At 44.1% G+C, this 26,252-nt stretch overlaps 1 protein-coding gene across 1 annotated transcript in view; it reads left to right on the plus strand.

Moving 5' to 3' along the window:
* The window catches only part of DHX40 (DEAH-box helicase 40), a 158,412-nt gene that overhangs the window by 117,910 nt on the left and 14,250 nt on the right, over positions 1-26,252 (plus strand). The window contains exons 13-15 of the mRNA XM_075336224.1: positions 9,974-10,088; positions 16,873-16,981; positions 21,945-22,039. Of these exons, the coding sequence (XP_075192339.1) occupies positions 9,974-10,088; positions 16,873-16,981; positions 21,945-22,039 (319 nt within the window). The remainder of the gene's footprint in view (positions 1-9,973; positions 10,089-16,872; positions 16,982-21,944; positions 22,040-26,252) is intronic.

The following is a 26,252-nucleotide window of genomic DNA, read 5'->3' on the forward strand; positions in this document are numbered from 1 at the left end:
GCGTCTGCTGTTGCTGCTTCTTCGTGCTGTAGAGGAGCTTGTGGGAGGACCGGAGCAGAGGCCTCTGTGGATGACGGTGAGTGTGACGTCATCCATCACGGTGCCGGGCAGGAGGTTGCAGTGAGGAGGGAGCAGGACGGGATTCCATAGTGTCAGCGGCAGCTCTGCCGGCAGGACCAGTGTGAGTTATTGCAGGAGTGTGACCTGCTGCAGATCAGGTCGGGCTGTCAGTGCCGGGTCTTCAGCCTCATCCCTCCCCTGCAATAACTCACACTGATCTCCAGCACAAACATCACTACACAGAATCCTGCACTGATCACATCTGAGCCTGCAGCACACATTATACTATATGGCCCATATTACATATAGAATATGCGAGGTGCTGTAGGCCCAGGTGTGATCAGTGCAGGACATTGTATATCTGTGCACATGGGATACCACATCCAGTGTACAGAGCAGTGTGATATACTGTGTACATTTTATACCACATCCAGAGTACAGAGCAGTGTGACATACTGTGTACATTATATACCACATCCAGTGTACAGAGCAGTGTGATTATACTGTGTACATTATATACCACATCCAGTGTACAGAGCAGTGTGATATACTTTGTACATGGTATACCACATCCAGTGTACAGAGCAGTGTGATATACTGTGTACATTATATACCACATCCAGTGTACAGAGCAGTGTGATATACTGTGTACATGGGATACCACATCCAGTGTACAGAGCAGTGTGATATACTGTGTACATGGGATACCACATCCAGTGTACAGAGCAGTGTGATATACTGTGTACATGGGATGCCACATCCAGTGTACAGAGCAGTGTGATATACTGTGTACATGGGATACCACATCCAGTGTACAGAGCAGTGTGATATACTGTGTACATGGGATACCACATCCAGTGTACAGAGCAGTGTGATATACTGTGTACATGGGATACCACATCCAGTGTACAGAGCAGTGTGATATACTGTGTACATGGGATACCACATCCAGTGTACAGAGCAGTGTGATATACTGTGTACATGGGATGCCACATCCAGTGTACAGAGCAGTGTGATATAATGTGTACATGGTATACCACATCCAGTGTACAGAGCAGTGTGATATACTGTGTACATGGGATACCACATCCAGTGTACAGAGCAGTGTGATATACTGTGTACATTATATACCACATCCATTGTACAGAGCAGTGTGATATACTGTGTACATGGTATACCACATCCAGTGTACAGAGCAGTGTGATATACTGTGTACATTATATACCACATCCAGTGTACAGAGCAGTGTGATATACTGTGTACATGGTATACTACATCCAGTGTACAGAGCAGTGTGATATACTGTGTACATGGTATACCACATCCAGTGTACAGAGCAGTGTGATATACTGTGTACATGGGATACCACATCCAGTGTACAGAGCAGTGTGATATACTGTGTACATGGGATACCACATCCAGTGTACAGAGCAGTGTGATATACTGTGTACATGTTATACTACATCCAGTGTACAGAGCAGTGTGATATACTGTGTACATGGTATACCACATCCAGTGCACAGAGCAGTGTGATATACTGTGTACATGGGATACCACATCCAGTGTACAGAGCAGTGTGATATACTGTGTACATGGTATACTACATCCAGTGTACAGAGCAGTGTGATATACTGTGTACATGGTATACCACATCCAGTGTACAGAGCAGTGTGATATACTGTGTACATGGGATACCACATCCAGTGTACAGAGCAGTGTGATATACTGTGTACATGGGATACCACATCCAGTGTACAGAGCAGTGTGATATACTGTGTACATGTTATACTACATCCAGTGTACAGAGCAGTGTGATATACTGTGTACATGGTATACCACATCCAGTGTACAGAGCAGTGTGATATACTGTGTACATGGGATACCACATCCAGTGTACAGAGCAGTGTGATATACTGTGTACATGGTATACCACATCCAGTGTACAGAGTAGTGTGATATACTGTGTACACACATCAGATGGTATATAATGTGTATATTGTATAACATCTGGTGTCTGTATCACAGTAAACCCGGTACTATGTGAGGATGCCTAACACTATCTGGGTCTGTACTGTGCTATATACTGGCTGTATACTACAAGAGGATGCCTAATACTATCTGGCTCTGCACTGTGCTATATAGGGGCTGTGTACTATGTGAGGATGCCTAATGCTATCTGGGTCTGCACTGTGCTATATAGGGGCTGTGTACTACATAAGGGTGCCTAATGCTATATGGGCCTGCATTGTGTTATATGGGGGCTGTATAAGACATGAGGGTTCCTACTGCTATATGGGTCTGCATTGTACTATATAGGGGCTGCTTAATGTAATATGGGGGTTGCATAGTTACATATGGGGGCTGCATAGTGCCATATGGGGGCTGCATAGTGCCATATGGGGGCTGCATAGTGCCATATGGGGGCTGCATAGTGCCATATGGGGGCTGCATAGTGCCATATGGGGGCTGCATAGTGCCATATGGGGGCTGCATAATGCTACATGGAGGCTACATAATACTATATGGAGGACTATGGGAGCTTCATACAACTATTTTCCCAGAGTTGTATGTCCCCTCCACCCCAGAGCTGTATACCCCCAGAGCTGCATGTCACCCCCCCACCTCAGAGCTGTTTGTCCCCCCACTTCAGAGCCACTGTCCCCCTCTAGAGCTGTATGCCCCCATTGATATATACCCCTTTCCTCAGTAATATGTATGCCCCCCAGTAATGTGTATGTCCCCAGCCTCTCTTGTGATGTATATACAGCAGTGTTAGTGTTCTCTATATGCGGCCATGTCTGTTAGTGTCGGCCACCAATCAGCGTGGCACAGACACGTGCCCAGGAGGAGCTGGATGGAGACAAGCGGGGAGGTGAATGAGGCTGTTGCCGGATTCACAATATTAGAAATCTATTTAAAAATGTGTCTGTGTGTGCATGTATGATGTGTATCTGTGTATGATCTGTGTGTGTCATTTATGTATGTCAGTGTATATGACTGTGTCTAGATTTATGTCTCTTTTATATGTGTTTTTGTGAATTTCTCTTTAAATAAGTATGTGTACGTATGCCTGTATGTGTATGTATCTGTGCATGTCTATGTGTGGATGGGGCCCACTAGGACTCTTTCGCCCAGGGCCTACAAAAACCTGGAGCCGGCCCTGCGTGTACCAGTCATGTATTCTCCTGTACACTGTACAGGGGCGTACCTTTGGAAGGCATGTGGCATATTTGTCCCTGCACAGCAATCAGGGGGGCACCATTGGAAAGTGTGAGGCAGCAGTATGGTGGGAGAAAATTGTAAGTGGACAGTATTGGGAAAGAAAAGTGTGAGGGGCATAGTAGAGACTGTGTAGTGGGGGGGGGGATAAGCAGTATAGAGAAGTAGCAGCATGGTGGCCAGTGTGAGGGCACAGTATGGAGGGCACAGTATGCTGAGAAGGGGGAATGTGAGACTGAGGTACAGTATAGTGACTGGATAATGAAGCGGGTAGGCAGTATAGAGAAGGGGCGGCATGGTGGCCAGTGTGAGGGCACAGTATGGAGGGCACAGTATGCTGAGAAGGGGGAATGTGAGACTGAGGTACAGTATAGTGACTGGATAATGAAGCAGGTAGGCAGTATAGAGAAGGGGCGGCATGGTGGCCAGTGTGAGGGCACAGTATGTAGGGCACAGTATGCTGAGAAGGGGGAATGTGAGACTGAGGTACAGTATAGTGACTGGATAATGAAGCAGGTAGGCAGTATAGAGAAGGGGCGGCATGGTGGCCAGTGTGAGGGCACAGTATGGAGGGCACAGTAGGCTGAGGAAGGGGAATGTGAGACTGAGGTACAGTATAGTGACTGGATAATGAAGCAGGTAGGCAGTATAGAGAAGGGGCGGCATGGTGGCCAGTGTGAGGGCACAGTATGGAAGGCACAGTATGCTAAGGAGGGGGAATGTGAGACTGAGGTACAGTATAGTGACTGGATAATGAAGCAGGTAGGCAGTATAGAGAAGGGGCGGCATGGTGGCCAGTGTGAGGGCACAGTATGGAGGGCACAGTATGCTGAGAAGGGGGAATGTGAGACTGAGGTACAGTATAGTGACTGGATAATGAAGCAAGTAGGCAGTATAGAGAAGGGGCGGCATGGTGGCCAGTGTGAGGGCACAGTATGGAGGGCACAGTAGGCTGAGAGGGGGGAATGTGAGACTGAGGTACAGTATAGTGACTGGATAATGAAGCAGGTAGGCAGTATAGAGAAGGGGCGGCATGGTGGCCAGTGTGAGGGCACAGTATGGAGGGCACAGTATGCTGAGAAGGGGGAATGTGAGACTGAGGTACAGTATAGTGACTGGATAATGAAGCAAGTAGGCAGTATAGAGAAGGGGCGGCATGGTGGCCAGTGTGAGGGCACAGTATGGAGGGCACAGTAGGCTGAGGAGGGGGAATGTGAGACTGAGGTACAGTATAGTGACTGGATAATGAAGCAGGTAGGCAGTATAGAGAAGGGGCGGCATGGTGGCCAGTGTGAGGGCACAGTATGGAGGGCACAGTATGCTGAGAAGGGGGAATGTGAGACTGAGGTACAGTATAGTGACTGGATAATGAAGCAGGTAGGCAGTATAGAGAAGGGGCGGCATGGTGGCCAGTGTGAGGGCACAGTATGGAGGGCACAGTATGCTGAGAAGGGGGAATGTGAGACTGAGGTACAGTATAGTGACTGGATAATGAAGCAGGTAGGCAGTATAGAGAAGGGGCGGCATGGTGGCCAGTGTGAGGGCACAGTATGGAGGGCACAGTAGGCTGAGGAAGGGGAATGTGAGACTGAGGTACAGTATAGTGACTGGATAATGAAGCAGGTAGGCAGTATAGAGAAGGGGCGGCATGGTGGCCAGTGTGAGGGCACAGTATGGAAGGCACAGTATGCTGAGGAGGGGGAATGTGAGACTGAGGTACAGTATAGTGACTGGATAATGAAGCAGGTAGGCAGTATAGAGAAGGGGCGGCATGGTGGCCAGTGTGAGGGCACAGTATGGAGGGCACAGTATGCTGAGAAGGGGGAATGTGAGACTGAGGTACAGTATAGTGACTGGATAATGAAGCAAGTAGGCAGTATAGAGAAGGGGCGGCATGGTGGCCAGTGTGAGGGCACAGTATGGAGGGCACAGTAGGCTGAGAGGGGGGAATGTGAGACTGAGGTACAGTATAGTGACTGGATAATGAAGCAGGTAGGCAGTATAGAGAAGGGGCGGCATGGTGGCCAGTGTGAGGGCACAGTATGGAGGGCACAGTATGCTGAGAAGGGGGAATGTGAGACTGAGGTACAGTATAGTGACTGGATAATGAAGCAAGTAGGCAGTATAGAGAAGGGGCGGCATGGTGGCCAGTGTGAGGGCACAGTATGGAGGGCACAGTAGGCTGAGGAGGGGGAATGTGAGACTGAGGTACAGTATAGTGACTGGATAATGAAGCAGGTAGGCAGTATAGAGAAGGGGCGGCATGGTGGCCAGTGTGAGGGCACAGTATGGAGGGCACAGTAGGCTGAGAAGGGGGAATGTGAGACTGAGGTACAGTATAGTGACTGGATAATGAAGCAGGTAGGCAGTATAGAGAAGGGGCGGCATGGTGGCCAGTGTGAGGGCACAGTATGGAGGGCACAGTATGCTGAGAAGGGGGAATGTGAGACTGAGGTACAGTATTTATATCTAAATGCTACAGTTCGTGCTCTACTGTTATGGCTAAAAATGTTAACGTTATTGGGCCCCCACCAGATTTTCTGCCCAGGGGCCCCCACCAACCTTAATCTGGCCCTGGTCACACATAACGAGATCGCTAGCGAGATCGCAGCTGAGTCACTGTTTCCGTGACGCAGTAGCGATCCCGTTAGCGATCTTGTTATGTGTGACACCTACCAGCGATCAGGCCCCTGCTGTGAGATCTCTAGTCGTTGCAGAATGGTCCGGACCATTTTCTTCAAAGGCGATGTCCTGCTGGGCAGGACGCATCGCTGTGTTTGACACTGTGTGACAGGGTCACAGTGACTGCTGAGATCGTTATACAGGTCGCTACTGCGACCTGTACTGTTCCTGCATCGCTGGTAAGATCTGACTGTGTGACATCTCACCTTCGACCTCCCAGCGACTTACCAGTGATCCCTATCAGGTCGCATCGTTTTCGGGATCGCTGGTAAGTCGTTGTGTGTGACTGGGCCTTTAGTTGCAGTACCAGACACAGCCACATTCCTATTAACCGAGCTGTACCTGTAAAACGTTCCACTAATTATGCTCTTACCAATCAAACATTGATTTATTTTCTAAAGGCAAAGGGGCTGTCCAGGTTTATCACAAAAGTCTTAAGTTATTTTATGTGGCTAGGGGCATATATATTGCATACTTACAGTAAAAACAAAAAACGCTCTGTCTCGTGGCCGGCACTGGAGAATCCTAACAGCTCATGCTGCGGAAGATGTGAGAGGTCTGCAGTCACACAGAGTGACTGCAGACCGCTGACTTTTGTGATAAACCTGGAACAGTCCATTTAAGTTCTTATTTAAAGGGAACCTGTCAGGTGCAATATGCACCCACAACCATGAGCAGTTCTGGGTGCATATTGCTAATCCCTGCTTAACTGTCCTAGTATCTAGTGGCATACATAAAGAAATCTTTAAAAAAGTATTTCTAAAGATCCTTTACGATATGCTAATGAGCGCAAGGACTAGTCGCAAGGGTGTTACTTCCCCCGCATAGTCCACCCTCTTACCATGTTAGCACTCCCACGGGGGCGTGCTAACATGCTATCTAATGTCCATTGCCCAGCGTCATCGGCGGTGATGCACGTACCTGTGTCCATTGTCACTGCATCAGACACCGGGTTTAGGCTCAGTGCGCATGATCAGAAGTCTCGGCACTACTGGTCATGCAGACTAGACCTTTCTGATGCCGGAACGTGTACACCCAGCTTCATAGTGCGCATGACCAGAAGTGCCAGGGGAAGCGCACTGAGCCTAAACCCGGCGACTGAGGTGGTGACAACGGACACAGGTATGCGCGTCACCACCGATGACGCTGGGCAGTGGGCATTTAATAGCATGTTAGTACGCCCCTGTGGATGTGCTAACAAGGCGGACTAGTCTGGGAGAGTAATGCCCTTGTAACTAGACCCTGCGCTCATTAGCCCCTAACCAAAGTCCCTAACCAAAAAACATACATATTTGATATTGCTCTGTCTGTAACAACCCATAGTAAAATACTTAATTACCATGTAAAGTGAAAGCTTATTAATATTTATGAATCTCACATATAGTGAAATGAAACATGTTTGAAAAAGTCCTGTTCAGCCCAAAATAGTACCAGCAAATACCACAGTTTGTTATGCAAACAAGCCATCACACAGCTATGTTAAAAATTAGACTTCATCAAGAGGGAACTGGAGGAAAAAACAGGTTTTTTGCCGCGCTTGAAGACCACGAACATCAGTGTTGAACAAACAATTTCTTTTATTTCATTCCTACGCGTTTCGGAGACCCAACTGTCTCCTTCTTCAGGGAAAGGAACACTGGAAAAACCTGTTTTTTCCTCCAGTTCCCTCTTGATGATTTACTTGTGCAACAGGGCTGCTGCTGGACCGCTTAGGCACTCACTTATGCCATTGAAGGAGTTGTGACTGGCACAACCCGATCAGGTGAGTGTACCACTTCTTTGTTTTTCACCCAGTAAATCGGGTAAGACCCTATTGCGCCTTTTCTCTCCCGTTTTTAAAAATTAGACTTATAACTCTCTGCTTACACTTTTAATTTTTTTGTAGCTCTACAAAAATTATATGGTTTCTTGTTACCAGTTTTGTTTGTTAGCAGGGCAACAGAAAAATACAAGATGAGCTTGGCAATGTTGTGAGCATGTTCCGAATTTGGTCTTTTCTACATACAGCATTATAGCTATCATAGCACTCTCATATTTGTTACTACAATGACCATTTACCAGTGGCATACTACTATGGTAATGGCATCAGACCATGTGGCCACTATGGGGCCCATGAACTGGGAGAATCCCAGTGCCACACCACTACGCCCCTCAGTCTGGCATCTCAATTTTCAATGGCATTGGCATCTAAAGGGCACAGATATAGATAAATATAATGGTGGAACAGGAAAACATTAGCTCGCTGCACTGTTCCATTTGAGCATCTGAGTCTCGGCACAACAGGTACGATTACCGTATATTACTAAATTGTGTCTGCTGCTTGGAATTTCAGTCTGCACAACGCATACACATCCGATAAATGGGGCTTGGTGAATAGTTTTTTTTAATTTTGTCAGAAATTGTGGAAGACACAGTGGAGCCTCTTAATATGTAGAAGGAAACTGTGCTGGGGAACTGTGGGGGCCTCATATTATGGGGGAACTTTGGAAAAATCACATTGTGTGGGGGTATCCATAGTATGGGCTGTCTTTTGTGGGGGTCTAATAATGTGTCAGAGAACTTTGGTGACATCTTACTGTGAAGGGGGATCCATTGCAGCGGCATCATAATATGTAGGAGGATTATGGTGACATCATACTTTTATGGAGGCATTATACTGTTACTGAAACTATGGGGGCAACAAACGGTGTTGGCGGCACAGTAGAGGACAGATATTCTGTTGGGGGCACTGTGGAGGCATCATACTGTGCTTGCAGGGTACTGTAAGTGCAAATTATGTGGGTAAATTCACCGTGGTAATATTATACCATGTTTGGGGTGGGGCATTTATGGGAGCATTATACTGTATGAGAACTATGAAAGGGTAACATAGTACATCATATAGCATTAAAGGGCTTCAGCAGGGACACTATTTCTGTCTGTGTAACACAATGATCTCCCTGCTTAAAAGTTGAAAGATACGCACTCCTGTAAATTGGGCCTATGTGTCGCGACCCAGTCTACTTCGCCTAAAATACAGTGTGTGTTTGTGTATATAGATGTATAATGTGTGTGTGTGTGTGTGTGTGTGTGTGTGTGTGTGTGTGTGTGTGTGTGTATATATATATATATATATATATATATATATATATATTGTGAGGTATCAACCGGCTGTATTACAAAGGGCCGGTATGTTTTGCAGAAGCGTGGGTGCTCTGTAATGTGAAGCTGGCTGGGACCTGTGGTTCCACAGGATTGCATTACATGCAGAGCCATGGAAGGGTGTGTGATGCTGATTACACACTCCTTACCACCTGTGGGTGTGGCTCCAGGGGTTAAAGCAATCCTGTCTCTGAACCTGAAAGAAGTGTGTCTAGGGCAGTCTAGAGAGAGACTGGCTCTAGATGTCCAGTGTGTGGACTGGAAACAAGCGAGAGCAGAGCCGAGAGCTTTGGGTGTATCAGCCTGCATGGAGGCTGATCACAAGGCTCTGATATGGAGTCTGAGGTGAGTGCAGCCAGGCCAGGGCTGTAGGGCCGAATCTCTCCAGGAGGAGAGACAGACAGGGGTCTGCAGAGGGCCCTGGGTGCTGGAAGGAGCCTTGGCTAGAGTTGTACGCTGGCAGGAGCCAGAGAGTGGGGAAGTTGCTAAACTTCCATTATGGACTTATTGTTTATGGTTGAGGGCAGTTTATGCTGAGTGTTTTAATAAACTGCCAGAATTTCTATGAAGAGACTGTGTACGTGTGTTGCTGAAGCTACCTCACACCGCTGCAAGCGAGTGAAACCCCCACATTGCAGGGCGCAACGTTACAATATATATATATATATATATATATATATATATGTGTGTATATATTTAGAAAAAATGATCCCATCTCTCGCTTTCCCATTTTGCAATGGAGGCAGACTGGAAAGGAAACTGCTTGATTTCATGTTTTTTGTGTTGCGCCATAATGTTTGTAATCTGATTATTTTGCTTTCTGCAACTGAAATATTATACATTAAAAAAAAACACCATCTATTTATTTCAGCAGTGACTCGGAAACAAAAGGAAGTTGAAGAAAGTCACAAAACATTATCTGAAATGGCTGGAGGAGGCAATGACTTTGCCACCCTGTTGTTCGTTTTTGAACAGTGCAAGTCAAGGTAAGTTTAAAGAACATTTGTCACCAAAATGCTGTTGCTCTGAAACAACTAGTATTAAATCATATAATGAATATAGTCTGCTCTATGTGATTCAGTTCTAGTAAATTATATTTAAGTTGTTTTAAATGTTATTTAGGCTCTGTGCGCACTAGGCCATTTTACCCGCGGACTTGCTGCGGAAATTTCTTGAGAAATGTCTGCAACCTTTGTACAGACATTTCCCAGCAAATCCTATGAGAAAAAAAAATAACTGTGCGCACTGTGCGGATTTTTCTCAAGAAATTTCCTTGAGAAAATTTTCTCGAGAAACTTTCTTGAGAAAATGAGCATGTCCATTATTTTCCGCAGGTACCTGCGGAATACCCCTGGAATGTCACTCCATTCACTGTAATGTAATCGCGAAATTCCGGGGGTATACCGCAGGTAGCAAATGATGTGCGGTATACCCCCGGTATAGCCGCGATTTACCTGCGGTAATGCTCATTGCTGCCTGCGGTTTTGCAGGAAGCGATGTCATTATGCCAGGAAGAGGAAGCGGAGCAGAGTAAACACACACGTCACACTGCCTGGACGCCGCACAGAAGCACTTCCGTGCGACCTCCAGGTGTCCGTGCAGTCTGTGTCCCGCTCCAGCCTCGCGGCTGCCTGCCCTGCAGCGTGTCAGTGTCTGCCCGCAGTATCAGCAGCTTGTCACGCGGCAGCGCAGGCAGACACTGACACCCTGCAGTGCTGGCAGCCTTGGGGATGACGATCGCTGCTGTCAGGAGGTGAGATCATTACCTGCTGTGACGATCTCCTGCCTCCTGACGTCACCGCTGTCTATGCCCGTCTCGCGGGCGGCCCGAGAATGTCACTAGCGGTGACATCCCTGGCTCTCGCGATACTTCTGACAACGCGGCGGGCATAGAAGTCAGTGACAGCGCTGACGTCAGCAGTACAGGAGATGATCACAGCAGGTAATGATTTCAACTATGCTCCTGATGGCAGCACTCGGCATCCCCTGCAGTGACCTGAGCTATTGATGTTAGCTCAGGTCACTGCATTGCTCTCCCAGCCAATGGGGAACATTCTGTTCTTCATTGACTGGGATAGCGACTATGGTATGGATCGCCGTGCCCACCCCCCCCTTATTGGATTACGCCGGACGTGGAATTGATTGTTCTTTTCAATAAATTGGCTAAAGAGGGAATGTTTTGGGGAGTGTTTTTTCAAATAAAACTTTTTTTGTTGTCTATTTTTTATTTCTTACTGACTGGGTTGGTGATGTCGGGTATCTGATAGACGCCTGACCTCACCAACCCCAGGGCTTGATGCCAGGTGACATTACACATCTGGCATCAACCCCATATATTACCTCGTTTGCCAACGCTCCAGGGCAACGGGATGAGTTGGGGCGAAGCGCCAGGATTGGCACGTCTAATGGATGCGCCACTTCTGGGGCGGCTGCGGCCTGCTATTTTTAGGCTGGGGAGTGTCCAATAACAGTGGATCTCCTTAGTCTGAGAATACCAGACCACAGCTGTCCGCTTTACCTTGGCTGGTGATCCAATTTGGGGGGGACCCCACGTTTTTTGTTTTAAATTCTTTATTTAATGTAAAATAACAGCGTGGGGTGCCCTCTATTTTGGATTACCAGCCAAGGTAAAGCTGCCAGCTGTGGTTTGCAGGCTGCAGCCGTCTGCTTTACCCTAGCTGGCTACAAAAGATGGGGGGACCTCACATCGTTTTTTTTTTAATTATTTATTTATTTTATGGCTAAATACAAGGCTAAGCACCCTTTAGTGCCACATCAAAGTCACTAAAGGGTGCCAGCTTAGAATATGCAGGGAGGTGGGACATTATATAGGTCTTTCTCATCTATCTATCTATCTATGGCCCGTTTCACACGTCAGTGAAAAACACTGACGTTTTTCACTGGCGTGTAAAACACGCACATGTCCCTCCGTGTGCCGTGAATTACGGCACACGTGGGTTGTCTAAGTGCAATCCGGGCTCCGTTTTCCGTGGCCCGTGATTGCACTTAGAAGTCAACTCACCTGTGCGCGCTCCCGCTCTCCATGGTGCTGATCGATCCTGCGGTGCAGCATCCGGCCGGCGCTGACCCCCGCAGCAGCTGCTTCCGGGTCGGCTGTGTCGTGCATAATGAATATGCGCGACAGTAATGAGCCGGCTCAGAAGCAGCCGGCAGAACGGGCTGCAGAGAGCGCCGCTGAAGCCGGGTGAGTAAAAATGTTTTTTATTTTAAAAGCACTTTTTTTCTGGCACGTGTTTCACGGATCACACCATTGCGTGGGTCCGTGGGACATCAGTGATGCCAGAAAAAAATTGACATGTCTCAGTGCAGCAATCACGCACACGCGGGTACGCCGCACGGAGACACGTGCAATGATAAGTCACTGACGTGTGAGCAGACCCATTCATTATAAAGGGTCTGTGTATGTCAGTGATTCTGGTACGTTTAAAAAAAAAAGCACACACGTACCAGAATCACTGACGTGTGAAACAGGCCTATCTATTCATCTATCCATCTTGCACTCTATCCATTATCTGTCTATCGATTATCTATATTATTTATTGCAAAACCGCAGGGACCAACCTGCGGTAAATCCGCGGCAAATCCGCATGCGTTTTTCCCGCGGATTTTTCCGCAGGTGCGGAAATCTTCAACTCCCAGAAGTTTCTCAACAAATTTTCTTGAGAAAAATCACTTTTCTAGTGCGCACAGAGCCTTACAGTGAGGAAGCGAAGTATTTGATACACTGCCGATTTTGCAAGTTTTCCCACCTCCAAAGAATGGAGAGGTCTATAATTTTTATCGTAGGTACACTTCATCTGTGACAGACAGAATCCCAAAAATCATATTGTATTTTGGCATCCTTGTTTGATTTTAAAGGGAATGCGTCATCAAAAAATTATATATTGATTAAATCCGGTTTCTATGTTAATTGTATCTTTTTAAAATTTTAGGGTTTTTTTATGTTTCTTCAATATTCCATATTTGTATCTTTACTAAAAAAAAAAAAAAAAAAAAAACAAACAGAAATCTTTCAATTTTTACACTGGCGTTTAGGCCTTGTACTAGACTGACGCTTCCTGTTTTGCACAGAAGACTTTTTTTTCCAGCATGTATTATGGTCTCAGACAGGATTACAATGAAAGGTAACACCTCTATATTCTATAGATAACAAAGGATCCACCTAGGTGATATTACAGCTCCCCTCTTACCCCTCCCGTCACAATGACCTTTGTCCAGATTACAGCATGTTCAGATTAGAAGCTCAGAAGGCTTCTATACAAACCAGTAGCCTCTTAGGGTATGTGCGCACGTGTGTGTATTACATGCAGTTACGCTGCGTTCTGCACCGCAGCGTAACTGCATGCGTCCTGCGTCCCCTGCACAGCCTATGGAGATTGTGCAGGAGCCGTGCGCACGTGGCATGTTAGAACGCAGCGATTCGGCTGCTTGCCGAATCGCTGCGTTCTAAGAAGTGACATGTCACTTCTTTCGTGCGTTCTGCATGCTGTCTATAGGGAGAGGCAGCATGCAGAGCGCACGAATCTGCCGGCACCATGCGCTTCAGAACGCAGCTTTTCAGCTGCGCTCTGAAGCGCACATTTTCGGTGGGGTGCAGAGCGCACACGTGCGCACATAGCCTTAGTCAGTCCACGGCTGCATATGTCTATCTGCCTAAAAGGAAATCAAAATCTTAAATTAGGCCTAGTGTCCAATGTGAAAATTGCAAGATTATTATTTTCAATATAGTTATATGAAAAACAAACAAACAACCTTTACAATAATAATAAAAAAATACATTTAGCAATAACTTAACAATAACTTAACTTAATAATTAACAATAGCAGAGAAAAGGCACCACCGACTGAAGAGAGGGAATGATAAAGGACCAGGATAAGGCACTGCTGTTTTTTCTTTAAAATGGACCTGTACCAGTTGAAAAGTGGCCAGTTTTTATTTTAGTCCCTTGAGTAATCATTCTTTTTGCTATTTTCAATCCCGCCATACAGTTGCAGAGATATGCAAGTTTTTATTTAGTGCTAATTCTTATAATCTGTACAAAGGGAACGTGGATCTCATGAGTCTCTGGGGTGCGTGTTTTTAGGATGCTTTGCATCATTACCCCCTTGGTGAATACCATAAAAATTAGCAGAAAATAAAAAGGCCAATATCTCTGGAACTGCATGGCAGATTAAAAAAAAAAATAAAGAAAAAAATGACAATGGAATACTCAGAAACAGTGGGAATAAAATAAGGGCAGAAACTGGACACTTTTAACTTGGTGACAGGTCCACCTTAACATTACTATGGACTATTTTTTTTATGATGTTTCATATTTAAAGGGAACATGTCACCAGATTTGGTGTCTAAACTGCGGTCACCACTAGTGACCTCTTATATGCAGCATTCCAGAATGCTGCATTGAAGTGCCCAGGCCACTCTGGGGAACGTAAAAATCACTTTTATTATTCTCACATGGGGGGGTCCTGTCAAATGGGTGTTACTGCTCTCCGGTCCGGCACCTCCTCTCTGCGGCAATTGCTGTCCTCTTTCTCTCTTGCCTAGTGTGTCTGACGTGTCCTACATCATCCATACAGGCCATTATTGTGGTCTTGCGCAGGCGCACTTTGATCTGCCCTCAAAGTACTGTAATACGCAGGCCAAGGAAAGGTTAAAGACCGCTCATGTGTACTACAATACTTTGATCTGCCCTGAGCAGGGTAGATCAAAGTATGCCTGTGCAAGACCACAATGCCGGCCTGTGTGGATGATGTAGGACACATCATCCATACTGTGCTGGGTAGCAGAAGAACGGCGATCACCACAGAGAGCAGGCATCGGATCGAAGAGCAGCGACACCCGTCAGACCGGACCGCCCTGTAGATGAGTAAAATAAGTGATTTTTACTTTCTACAGAGCGGCCTAGGCTCTTATATACAGCTTTCTGGAATGCTGTATATAGGGGCTCGCTGGTGGTGGCCGCAGTTTCTAGTCACCAAATCTGGTGACTGATTCCCTTTAAAAGAAAACCCCAAATCTGTGTGTTCAGATGACTTTAATCCATTGTGTATTGGGTGTTAGGGCGTGTTCAGACTTTTATATTATGCTTAATTGTGCTTTCTGTGTTGCAATTGGATAGCATACAGACCAATGTTATTTAACTTCGCAGATGACCGTTTTTATCACTGATTCATTATATCCATGGGAATGAAAAATCACAGCATGCATTAGTCTCTTCCATTTTTTTTCAGATAAGACATTTCAATTCAGGTCTATGAGAGCACAAAACAAAGACAGATCCCATAGAGATCAATCATACTTTGTTTTGGTTTTTTTTACAAATACATTGCAATAATTAACATAAGAAATTGTATTTTGGCATGTACATTTTTTAACTGCTGATAAAAACAGATGGAAAAATGGACATATTGATGGAATATCGATGACAATATGGATGAAAATCGTTTGTTTTTGTTTTCTTGATATGCTAGTCTGAATGCAGTATTAAAGGGAACCTGTCACCAGATTTTTCCATTATGAGCTGCAGCCACCACCAGTGAGCCCTTATATACAGCATTCCAGAATACTATATATAAGTGCCCAGACCGCTTTGTATAATTTAAAAAAAGACCTTTATTATACTCATCTGAGGGGCGGTCAAGTCAATGGGTGTCGTTGCTCTCGGGTCCGGTGCCTCTTCCATCTTGTGCAATTGCCATCCTGATTTTCAGCCCCGTGTGGATGACTTGTAGTATGTCATCCACACAGTGGACGTCATTGCGCTCCTGCGCACTTTGATCTGCCTTGCTGATGGCAGATCAAAGTTTTGTAGAGCACATGCACAGGCGATCTTTGACCTTTCTTTGCACCTGCGCTGCTCTCAGCAGGGCAGATGAAAGTACGCCTGTGCAGGAGCGTAATGGCAACCTCTATGTGGATGACGCAGGACGTGTCATGCGCACGAGGCTGGGAAGGAAGATGACGACTGCACAAGATAGAGGAGGCGCTGGACTGAGAGCAGCGACGCCTATCAGACCGGACAGCCCCTAGGTGAGTATAATAAAGGTGTTTTTTACGTTATACAGAGCGTCCTGGGCTCCTATATACAGTATTCTGGAACACTGTATATAAGAACTCACTGGTGGTGGCCACAGCTTATAGTCGCCAAATTTGGTGACAGTTACCCTCTAAAGATGACTTGTCGCCAGGTCATAAGAGGCCAGTTTATGCTTTTATTTAATTCCCACTGATCTCATGAGTAATCGATTTCTTTCTTTTTTTTTTTTAATCCACCGTAAGGTTTTAGAGAGAAGGGCCTTTTATTTAGTACTAATTTTTATGCTCTTTACAACGGGTTGTGGCTTACATGGTCATATTACAGGGAAGGCTAAAGTTACACTCCCAGATAATCCTGTGAACCCCACCCCCTTGTAAAGACCAGCAAAACTAGCACTAGTTAAAAAGGCACATATCTCCTTATGGCGGATTAAAAAAACTAAAACTGCACAAGCGTAATTCTGCAGTAGATATTTGGAGACAATAATAGTGAAAGCGGACACTATTGACCTGGTAACAAGTCCTCTTTAGTAATAGGCCATTAATTAAATAATTGTGATAAAAACTAATATATCTGAATGATGTCCGGGACATTTTCAATATCTAAAATTTTCCATACTTGTCCAAGTCTTGTTCATTTTTAAGTTCTGATACATTTCCTCCCGTGTTGGCCTTTTATACAGAAGGAGATATGATTATATTTTTGTTTCCCAGTGACAATCCTGTTTCCTGGTGTCACAAACATGCGGTGCACTGGAGAGCAGTAAAATCTGCTTTCAGCGTGGAAAAGCAGCTTAGAGATATTACAACTAAGCTAAAACAGGTTTGTACTGTACTTTCTGTAATTAGTCGAGAAATGTGTCCTCCACCCTCGCTTGTAATTCCTATATTGACTCATATGCACCCATACCCATTTATGAGTATGCAATGGTCAATATTACATAGAATATGCAAGGCAAAAAAAAAACACTTCTCGAGTCTTCAAAAAGCTCTTGATATTTTACAACTCTACATATAACTTGTACATGTTCATGGCTCTTTGAAGTACTGATTCCTTGGAATAAATTGTAAGCCCTGACGGCCAGGGCAGGGTTGCCAACTTGACTTTTTTTCCTGAACAGCTTAGGCTAGGTTCACATTTCCGTTGTTTTAAATCCGTCAGGTCCGTCAGCAACGGATTAGTAGTTTTTTAGATGTCAACTGACGCAACGGATGTGTTTAAATCCTGTGAAAAAACTGATCAGTCGTGTCCGTTATATCCGCTGTGCGTCCGTTTTTTGACGGATCAGTCATGATCCGTTTGTGTTTGGGACAGCCCAGTGGGTGTGCCAAACATGCTGGGCATAGCACGATTCAAATCTTGATTAGTAACATAGGCTTGCATCTACATTGCTTTTTCCGCTCCCCCTCTGCTCCAATTGGTGGTCGTAACTGCGTTGTGACTGGACGGCCTTGCCTTTAGAGAAGGCAACATAATAGCGCTTCCATCCTTCTCCATCCCTGTCCATCCTACAGTCCCGATGCAGAATGGACTGTATTACGATCTGCTGCTACACGCGGTCCGGGACAAGTGAATTCAGCCCTCTGAAATGTACTGCGATCTACAAGCCAGAACAGAGGATAGAAGCGGCCAATCCGAATGCAGTAGCGATCACCAATCGGAACAAAGAGGGCGCGGAAAACAACGAAGATGCACGCCTACTTGAGTCGCGAATGAGGTCGTTGGGTAAGGTGTCAAACACACCGATACGTGCTGCCCTGCAGGAGCCCGACGACCAAAAAATTAACCAGAACAGTGTGTAAGGATCAGCGATTTCACAGCAGGGGCCAGGTCGCTGCTTAGTGTCGCACACAGCAAGATCGCTGATGAGGTCACTGGTACGTCAAAAAACCTGTGACTCAGCAGCGATCTCGCTATGTGAGCAGTACCCCTTACAAGCAGCAGTGCCCTTGCCTGTAAAGCTCTGTTGATGCATAATGATGATGACTGAATATGTTCTTTGTAGGTAACCTTAGTCAATGGAGGGAGACAATCATTTCAAGCACTAGGCCCCTTTTAAAACAACAGGTCTGCTCTTAAAATTCAATCAGCAAGACTGCTCAACAGAAAGTGTTAAGGAGGACAAAGCATCTGATATCATTCTAACTAGAGGCAGGGCTGAAATGCAGGTGACGTGTTTTTTTGTGATTAAAGGGAACCGGTCACCAGTTTTTTTGCCCTATAAGCTGCGGCCACCACCACTGGGCTCTTATATACAGCATTCTAACATGCTGTATATAAGAGCCCAGGCCGCTGTGTATAACATAAAAAACACTTTGTAATACTTACCTAGAAGGTCGCTCCAGTGCACAACGCTCGGTTGGGTGGCACCGTTCTGGTGCGGCGCCTCCCCTTTTGGCCATCTTGGTCTTTATTCTGAAGCCGCGGTGCATGACGCGTCTACGTCATACACACACGCTGCCATTGAGGTCCTGCTTAGGCGCACTACAATACTTTGATCTGCCCTAAGCAAGGCAGATCAAAGTGTGCCTGCGCAGGACCTCAATGCCGGCACCTGTTTATGACGTAGACGCGTCCTGGAGAACGGCGCCACCCATTTGACCGTTGTGCACCGGAGCGACCTACTAGGTGAGTATTATAAAGTGTTTTTTATGTTATACACCGCGGCCTGGGATCTTATGTACAGCATGTTAGAATGCTGTATATAAGAGCCCAGTGGTGGTGGCCGCAGCTTATAGGGCAAAAAACTGATGACATGTTCCTTTTAAGTTAATTTTCATGGCAAGGAATAACTTTGCAATTCATCTGATCACTTTTCATAACAATATAAAGTTAATGAAAATTGCAACTGTAAAAACTGAAGCAGAAAACTTTAAAAATTAAAAATTGACAAACACCCCAGCCCAATAATACATTTTTCTATGCATTATACTTTTCCACTTATACCCCAATACTAGCCGTTCTGCTGATTTCAATAACTATATATGTGCATCTTTCCATTATTTGTGACCTTTTAAAAGGAAACTGTCCTGAAAAAAACCCCTGCAGATATGGTGTAAATCTGTAGGTTAATAGCATTCTGACGCCATGTAGCCTCCACAGTGAGAGTGCTGCTCTGTCGCGACAGGAGAAATTTCCTTCTAAGAGCCTCAAACTTTCAGTCATAGGGCCACAGCCAGCGTGCTCTCAGTCACCGCTACATGCATAATGAGCAGCAGCTGTAACCATGCCCCTGGTACTCACTGACAGCCGATTCTGTACTGCTGCAGTCCTAAGCTGGCTGTCAGTCAGTTTTGGGGGTGTGGTTACTGCCGCCACTCACTATGCACAGAGCAATGACTGCAACCACGCTTGCTGTGCCTCTACAGTCCCTGACAGAAGTTCTGTCGCTTATCCATGTTATGTAAATAAAAGCATATAACCTGACTTCAAATTCATCCATTGGTTTCATAAATTCCTCATTTGAAGGCTGAAACCCTCCCAAATTTGGTTTAGGTTAAGAAAATAAAATTGCTGCAAAGCTGAAATATTGATCATTTAATGAACACAGAAAGGTCAGATTTTGGCAAGACAGAAGTTTAGTCGCCTTGTCATATAATGCACCCAATCCTAGTTTACATCCTCACCTGTGCTCACTAAATGATCGCTTAATTAGTGGGTGTGTATAAAAAGAAACCCAGCACCCCAGACTTTTACTTGAACTGCAACTTGACCTCTGACAACATGCCAAAAATCCACCCTACGACCAAAGTCTTGATTTATCACCTTTATTGTGTCTCAGCGTCAAGTACAAAGAATTAAAAAAAAAAAGATTTGAAGAGACTGGAGATGTTTTTGACAAGCCCAGGTCCGGCAGACCCCGCAAGACAACTGCTCAGGAGGAACTTTTGTTGGTTAGAAAATCCACAGCCAGCCCTCCTCCACTACAGCAGAGCTCCAAAAGGCCTGGTTACCTCAAGTCCCTGTGTCAACTAGAACAGTTTGTAGGATTCTGTCTCAATGGCCTCCATGGTCAAATCAGTGCCTAGAACCCAGCATTGAACAAAAGGCAATTAAAAAACGTGTGGCATTTGCTAAATCCCACAGCCTGCTAAACAGATGGATGGTACAAAAAAGGGGCAGAAGGTGGATTTCTCTGATGAATCTTCAGTTGAATTATACCACAGCCGCCGCAAATACTGCAGGAGACCTACTGGAGCCCGTATGGATCCAGAAAGCAGTTAAGTTTGGTGGTGGAAAGATCATGGTCTTGGGTTACATTCAGTATGGGGGTGTGCGAAACATTTGCAATAGCCTAAAATATCAAGAAGTATTAGCTACCTCTTACATTCCCAATCATAAAAGGGATCAAATTCTGCAGCAGGATGGTGCTCCATCTCATACATACATCTCTACAACAAAGTTTTTCCTGGCAAAGAAGATCAAGGTGCTCAAGGACTGGCCAGCCCAGTCACCAGACATGAACATCATTGAGCATGTTTGGGGTAGGATGAAAGAGGAAGCTTGGAAGACAAAACCAAAGAATCTAGATGAACTCAGCGAGGTATGTAAGACTGCATTCTTTGCTATTCCTGATGACTTCATCAATAAATTGTATGAATCATTGTTGAACCGCATGGATGCAGTCCTTCAAGTTCATGGAAGTCACACAAAATATTAAACATGGCTCCAATAGCACCACAACTTCATTCACCAATGTTATGCAACATATCTTTGTATTATAATAATCAAAATTTCCGTATAAATATCACCATTAAATTTCAATAAATATCAAAAATACCTTCAGATAAAAAATTCGTTAGAATTAAATAAATAAAGGGAATGATGGTGCAAATATCATTAAAATTATTATTTTTATTCAACAATTAAAATAAATATTTTACAAATCCATATAAATATTAGGCAGGAAAAAATGTCCCATAAATTATATCACCGGTTTTACTAGGAAAATAAAGTGCATAATGCCAAGATCACTTAAAAAGTCAATCCCTAATATATGACAAAGTGCACAGTGCAAAATTGTATCTAAATCCTATGTCATATATAAATAAGGTTGTGGTATAATGATCCTATGTAAAAAGATTTTAACAGTTATTTAAATTGCAAGGAAAATGATACCTTAAGTGATCTGTAAAAGCTCCAAAGTGTACCGCAAAGCCCCGACACGTGTTTCAGCGATCCTTTCCTCAGGGGGTGCTATTATTGGAGCTTTTACAGATCACAGATTTACAGATTTAATGATATTTGCACCATCATTCCCTTTATTTATTTAATTCTAACGAATTTTTTATCTGAAGGTATTTTTGATATCTTTGTATTAGAAGCTAATTATTTGTTTGAATTTCACATTACTTTCTGTGGGCGACAAAACGTTTGTCTTGCCAAAATCTGACCTTTCTGTGTTCATTAAATGATCAATATTTCAGCTTTGCAGCAACTTTATTTTCATAATCTAAACCAAATTTGGGAGGGTTTCAGCTTTCAAAAGAGTAATTTATGAAACCAATGAATGAATTAAAAGTCAGGTTATAAGCTTTTATTTACATAACATGGATAAGCGACAGAACTTCTGTCAGAGACTGTATGACTGAAAGCCAAAAATAGAACTTAATTTCAGTGTGGTGGCTGCACAGTATCAGAACGCTATTAACCTGCAGATTAACACCATATCTGCAGGGTTTTGTTGGTTTTTTTTTTACATGACAGGCTCAATTTAAAGACTTATATATTGAAACTTCTGTGTGTGTGTTTAAAGCTAATGCCTCTATTACCCCTGTGTATGTAGATAAAGAATTTTCCCATGGAAAGAAGTGATTTTCCCAGGAATGAGATACTTCAGCGTTGTCTGTGTGCCGGATTTTTTTCCAATGTGGCTAGAAAGTAAGGCGATAAATTATTATTTTGCAAGCTATTCATGTTCAGACTCTTAATTGTCTTATTTGTTGCACAATATACTATGCATCTCTGTATTGTCTGCAAATATAGAAAGCCATCTGACTTCACAGCCCTATAGTGAACTTAATAGTAAAATCAGCATCTTTCAGAAAGGGGTGCTAATTAATGAGGCAGAGAGCTGGAGCACTTAGCTGCAGAGACAGGCAAGAAAATGATTATTGCTCTTCCTTCTCCTCTGCAGCGCAAACACTGATTGGTGGAGCAGCATTCAGCAAGCCTTTCTTCGACCCTGCAGCTCCTCTGATCACAGACTGCAGGCTGACTGTTGGAGAATGCAGTCTACATCTCTGTCATTCCAGATCTCATGCAGATCACAGTGATTAGAGTCTGCAGTGATGTTGACCCTGTGGCGGGCGTAGTGTGGGTCGGTACCACTTATACCCAGGTGGTGACGGACAGCATTAAAGAGGACCTGTCACTTGCTCAAAAAAGTGTGAATTTCATTGTAAGGTCGTGCACAGTTAATTATTTACCTCAGTATTTGTAAGGCCACGCACGTGCACATGTTGAGTATTTGGTGAATATTTTTTTACCTGAGCATGTGTAAGCCAAAACCAGGATTGGAGCAATCAGAGGAAAAGTGTAATAGTAACTCATGCACCACTTATGCATTTTTTTTACCCACTCCTAGGGTCCCTGAACACCCCTGATTCTGCTACTCATTTCTGTTTTGCGATGTGTCATTCCATTTTCAAACTAATTTACATTTGTTTCTTCTGAAGTGCATTATGTGAAATCTCTGCTTTGTAATCCAACAGGGCATTTCTTCTGAGCCTTCTCTGGGGGTTCACCTGCACTCCATTCTCCCATATGCTATAAATCACAGCTTTCCAACTGATCTAGCAGGCTATCGGTCTTAGATACTGAATGGCAGCACCTGGGACGGAGAATGAAGCTATATGCCTCACAAAAGACTGTGAAGAAATATGCCCAGTTGGGCTTCAAAGCAGAGTTTTCCCATACTGTGCTCCAGAAGAAAATAATGTCAATATGTCTGGAATGGAGCGATGCAGCGCAAAATAGAAAAGAGAGTCAGAATTAGGGGAGCGCAGGGATTTTTCCAAGGTATTTGACTAATTTTTTGAAGCGAAAGACAAGTCCTCTTTGAAATATTTCAATCACTGACTGTTTGCTAAATGCACAGTAACTGCACAGCCCTGGGGGAACAAGCTGCACATTTTTGGGGTGGGAGGGGACTACAATAATTGAACAGTCCTAGGGAAATGAAGCATTGATGATGATGCCTATAGTCACTGAGAGTAAGGGTTGGCACAAGCGACACGTGGAAAGAGTGATTACTACAAACCCGCTGCATAAGAAGGGGATTCACCGGGCATGTTTTAAGTGATTATAACATATATGTGTTATAAGTTATAACAGTGATTAATGCTTGAAATGTGGGTTTTCCTACAGCCTACATCAGTGGTTCCCAAACTCCAGTCTTCACAGCCCCCAACAGGTAATGTTTTCAGGAATTCCTTAGTATTGCACAGGTGGTGCCTTGATAATGATTCCGTCATCTGTTCAATGCTAAGAAAATCCTGAAATGACCTGTTGGGGGCGCTCTTGGGTTGACAAAATGAAGCGCCACAACCGTCCGGTATTATACTGGCCACCAAATCAATATCTTGCATGTCCATTATTAATTACCAGGTGCCAGGTTGTAAGTTTTAATGTGACTGGTGTATGGCTATGTTCACAGACAAAATTTACTTGATAACTCAAGTGGATCTATTTAATAACCAATACAAACTGAAGCAGGGGACCCCATTGATTATTTTGGGGTTCAAATCTGTTCCATTTTGTGACTATTTTTATAACAGAAGTAAAAAGTTCTATATGATGCACTTTTTGATTCATTAAATTCCAATTTGTCCATCTCTAAAACAGAGCAGAGAAGCAGAATTCATAAATGCAGGTGTGAACATGGGCAACCATCTTCAAGTAGCACATACCTATGTAAAAATTTGTAGTTTTATACAGTTATATGTACTAATTGATTATAATTAACAAACAGATATTGAACCCCATAGCAAATGCCACTGTCCACTGTAGTAGTGAACAGGCTCATGAGCTAATCTCACTCCATGCAATTTTGTTGCTGGTTGTGTTGCATTGCCAGTACCCAACAGTACCTGATTATATTGGTGCTAGCTCCAATCGCAACACTTTAACCTCCAAAATTAAATTGTCAAGCGTGACAGAGGTAATTAACGGGCTTCAAAATGCTGGCCGTCACTTCTGTCAGCCATTGGCAACCTGCGTGACACAACCGTGCCAATCCGTTGCTATTAGAGCCAGAGACCTTCTGAAGGCCACCATTTTTCCATGTGAAATTTCGTATCTAAGGCAGCTTTAGGGCACTATTAAAAATTTAAAAAAAAAAACCTTTAAAAATATGAAATCACCCCCCTTTTTCCAAATGTAAATATCAAAATGTAAAAAATTTGTTTTTGCATGTTTAGTATTGCTGCATGCGTAATTGCCGGAACTAATGCAATATAAAAATAGACAACATTTTTTTACTTACTAGTTGGAGCTGAAAAGTAGGACATAAATCCGGTATAGGGGAAAATAAGGGAAAATGTTTGATAAATAGGAATGTGATAGGGAGGAAGTAGGAAGAATTTGGCTACAATTAATGGATTACAGGCAAGCGAGATACATAAAAGCTTGGGATGGCTTTTACTCACTTAACTCAATATATTATATGTAGGTTCCCACCTTTTAGATCACTTTGTATTTTCTGCACTCAGTATTTCTGGTAGCCAGACTTCACACCCTTTATCTACTACATCATATGTGTTACAGTCTTTATATATTATGTACGAAAGCGTACACAATATAAATATATATATATATATATATATATATATATATATACACACACATTGTGAGGCATAAATGGCCAGTATGTTCTGCAGAAGCGTTGGTTCTCTGCAATGTGAATATTGGCTGGGACCTGTGGTTCCACAGGATTGCATTACATTCAGTCATAGAAGGGTGTGTGAGGCTGATTAAACACTTTTTCTAACGGTGTAAGAATAGTTTCCAAAAGTTGTATCTGAAAGTGTCATGAGGATGAGATGACTGGACAGGGACACCTAGACTGGCCCTTAGATTGGGGACCCTGCGCTGTCCATTAACACAGAGGTACGTTTAATGGTAGTGAGGTCTGAGTCACCATCGTGACCCTAACTCCTGTTCAAGCCCTGGTGTGACTTCCCTTCCATTCAAGGGGTGACCCGGTACTGAAGTCACAAACCCCACAACTAAATGCAGACAGGGGAAAAACCAAAACTCGTACACACTGCAATCAAACACAAAGGTAGTGACAATACGTGCACAACGTAAAAATAACATAAAAGGGAGGAAGTAAATAGACAACCGGGAAACTTCCAAACTGCACAATAAGCACACCACAGATCTCCAACAGAGAGGATCACCACAATAAGACCGGAATCACTGCACAAGCTGGAGCTATGATCGGCACTGAGTAGCACGATCCAGTACCTTATATAGGAAGAAAACTGCTGATGCAATTAGCATCCTGAGCTCCTAGCAGAATTCCCCAGGTCAGCAGGAATTCACTCCTGCAGGGCTGAGAAACAGTGGACATGAAACAGCTGACGCCCAGGTTTGGCTGAACAACTAGGAAACAAAAGGTTGCCTGTCAGACTCTGCAGTGTGAACAGAGCCCGACGCTGCTGTGACACCTATTGAGTTTGGAACCGAACGCATGACCTAGTCAGTGCTTTTCAGAAAAAGCCATTAGAAGCATAGCAGTAACATCTTCACTTGCTTTGTGTGCCCTCTGCTACGTCCATAAACTTTGTTCTCTTCTAGCTGATTTTGCGTTACATTATGTATGCAAGTGGAATGAGTTAGGCTACATGCGCACGCTGTGTTTTTTGTCGTGTTTTTTGGTACAGTTTTGTTGTCAGAACTTTCTGACATTTGACTTCCCAGCAAAGTCTGAGAATTCAGATTTGCAATGTGCACCTTGCAGTTTGTCAGCGTTTTGTTGGTTTTTTTTTTGTCAAAAGTATGTGATACAAAATGATGCAGCATGTTCATTCTAGTGTTTTTGTCAACATTTGTTACAAGAACGCATCAAAAACGCACATCCATTACAAAT

The sequence above is a fragment of the Anomaloglossus baeobatrachus genome, chromosome 2 (assembly GCF_048569485.1).
Source record: "Anomaloglossus baeobatrachus isolate aAnoBae1 chromosome 2, aAnoBae1.hap1, whole genome shotgun sequence".
In the NCBI taxonomy this organism is placed as follows: domain Eukaryota; kingdom Metazoa; phylum Chordata; class Amphibia; order Anura; family Aromobatidae; genus Anomaloglossus; species Anomaloglossus baeobatrachus.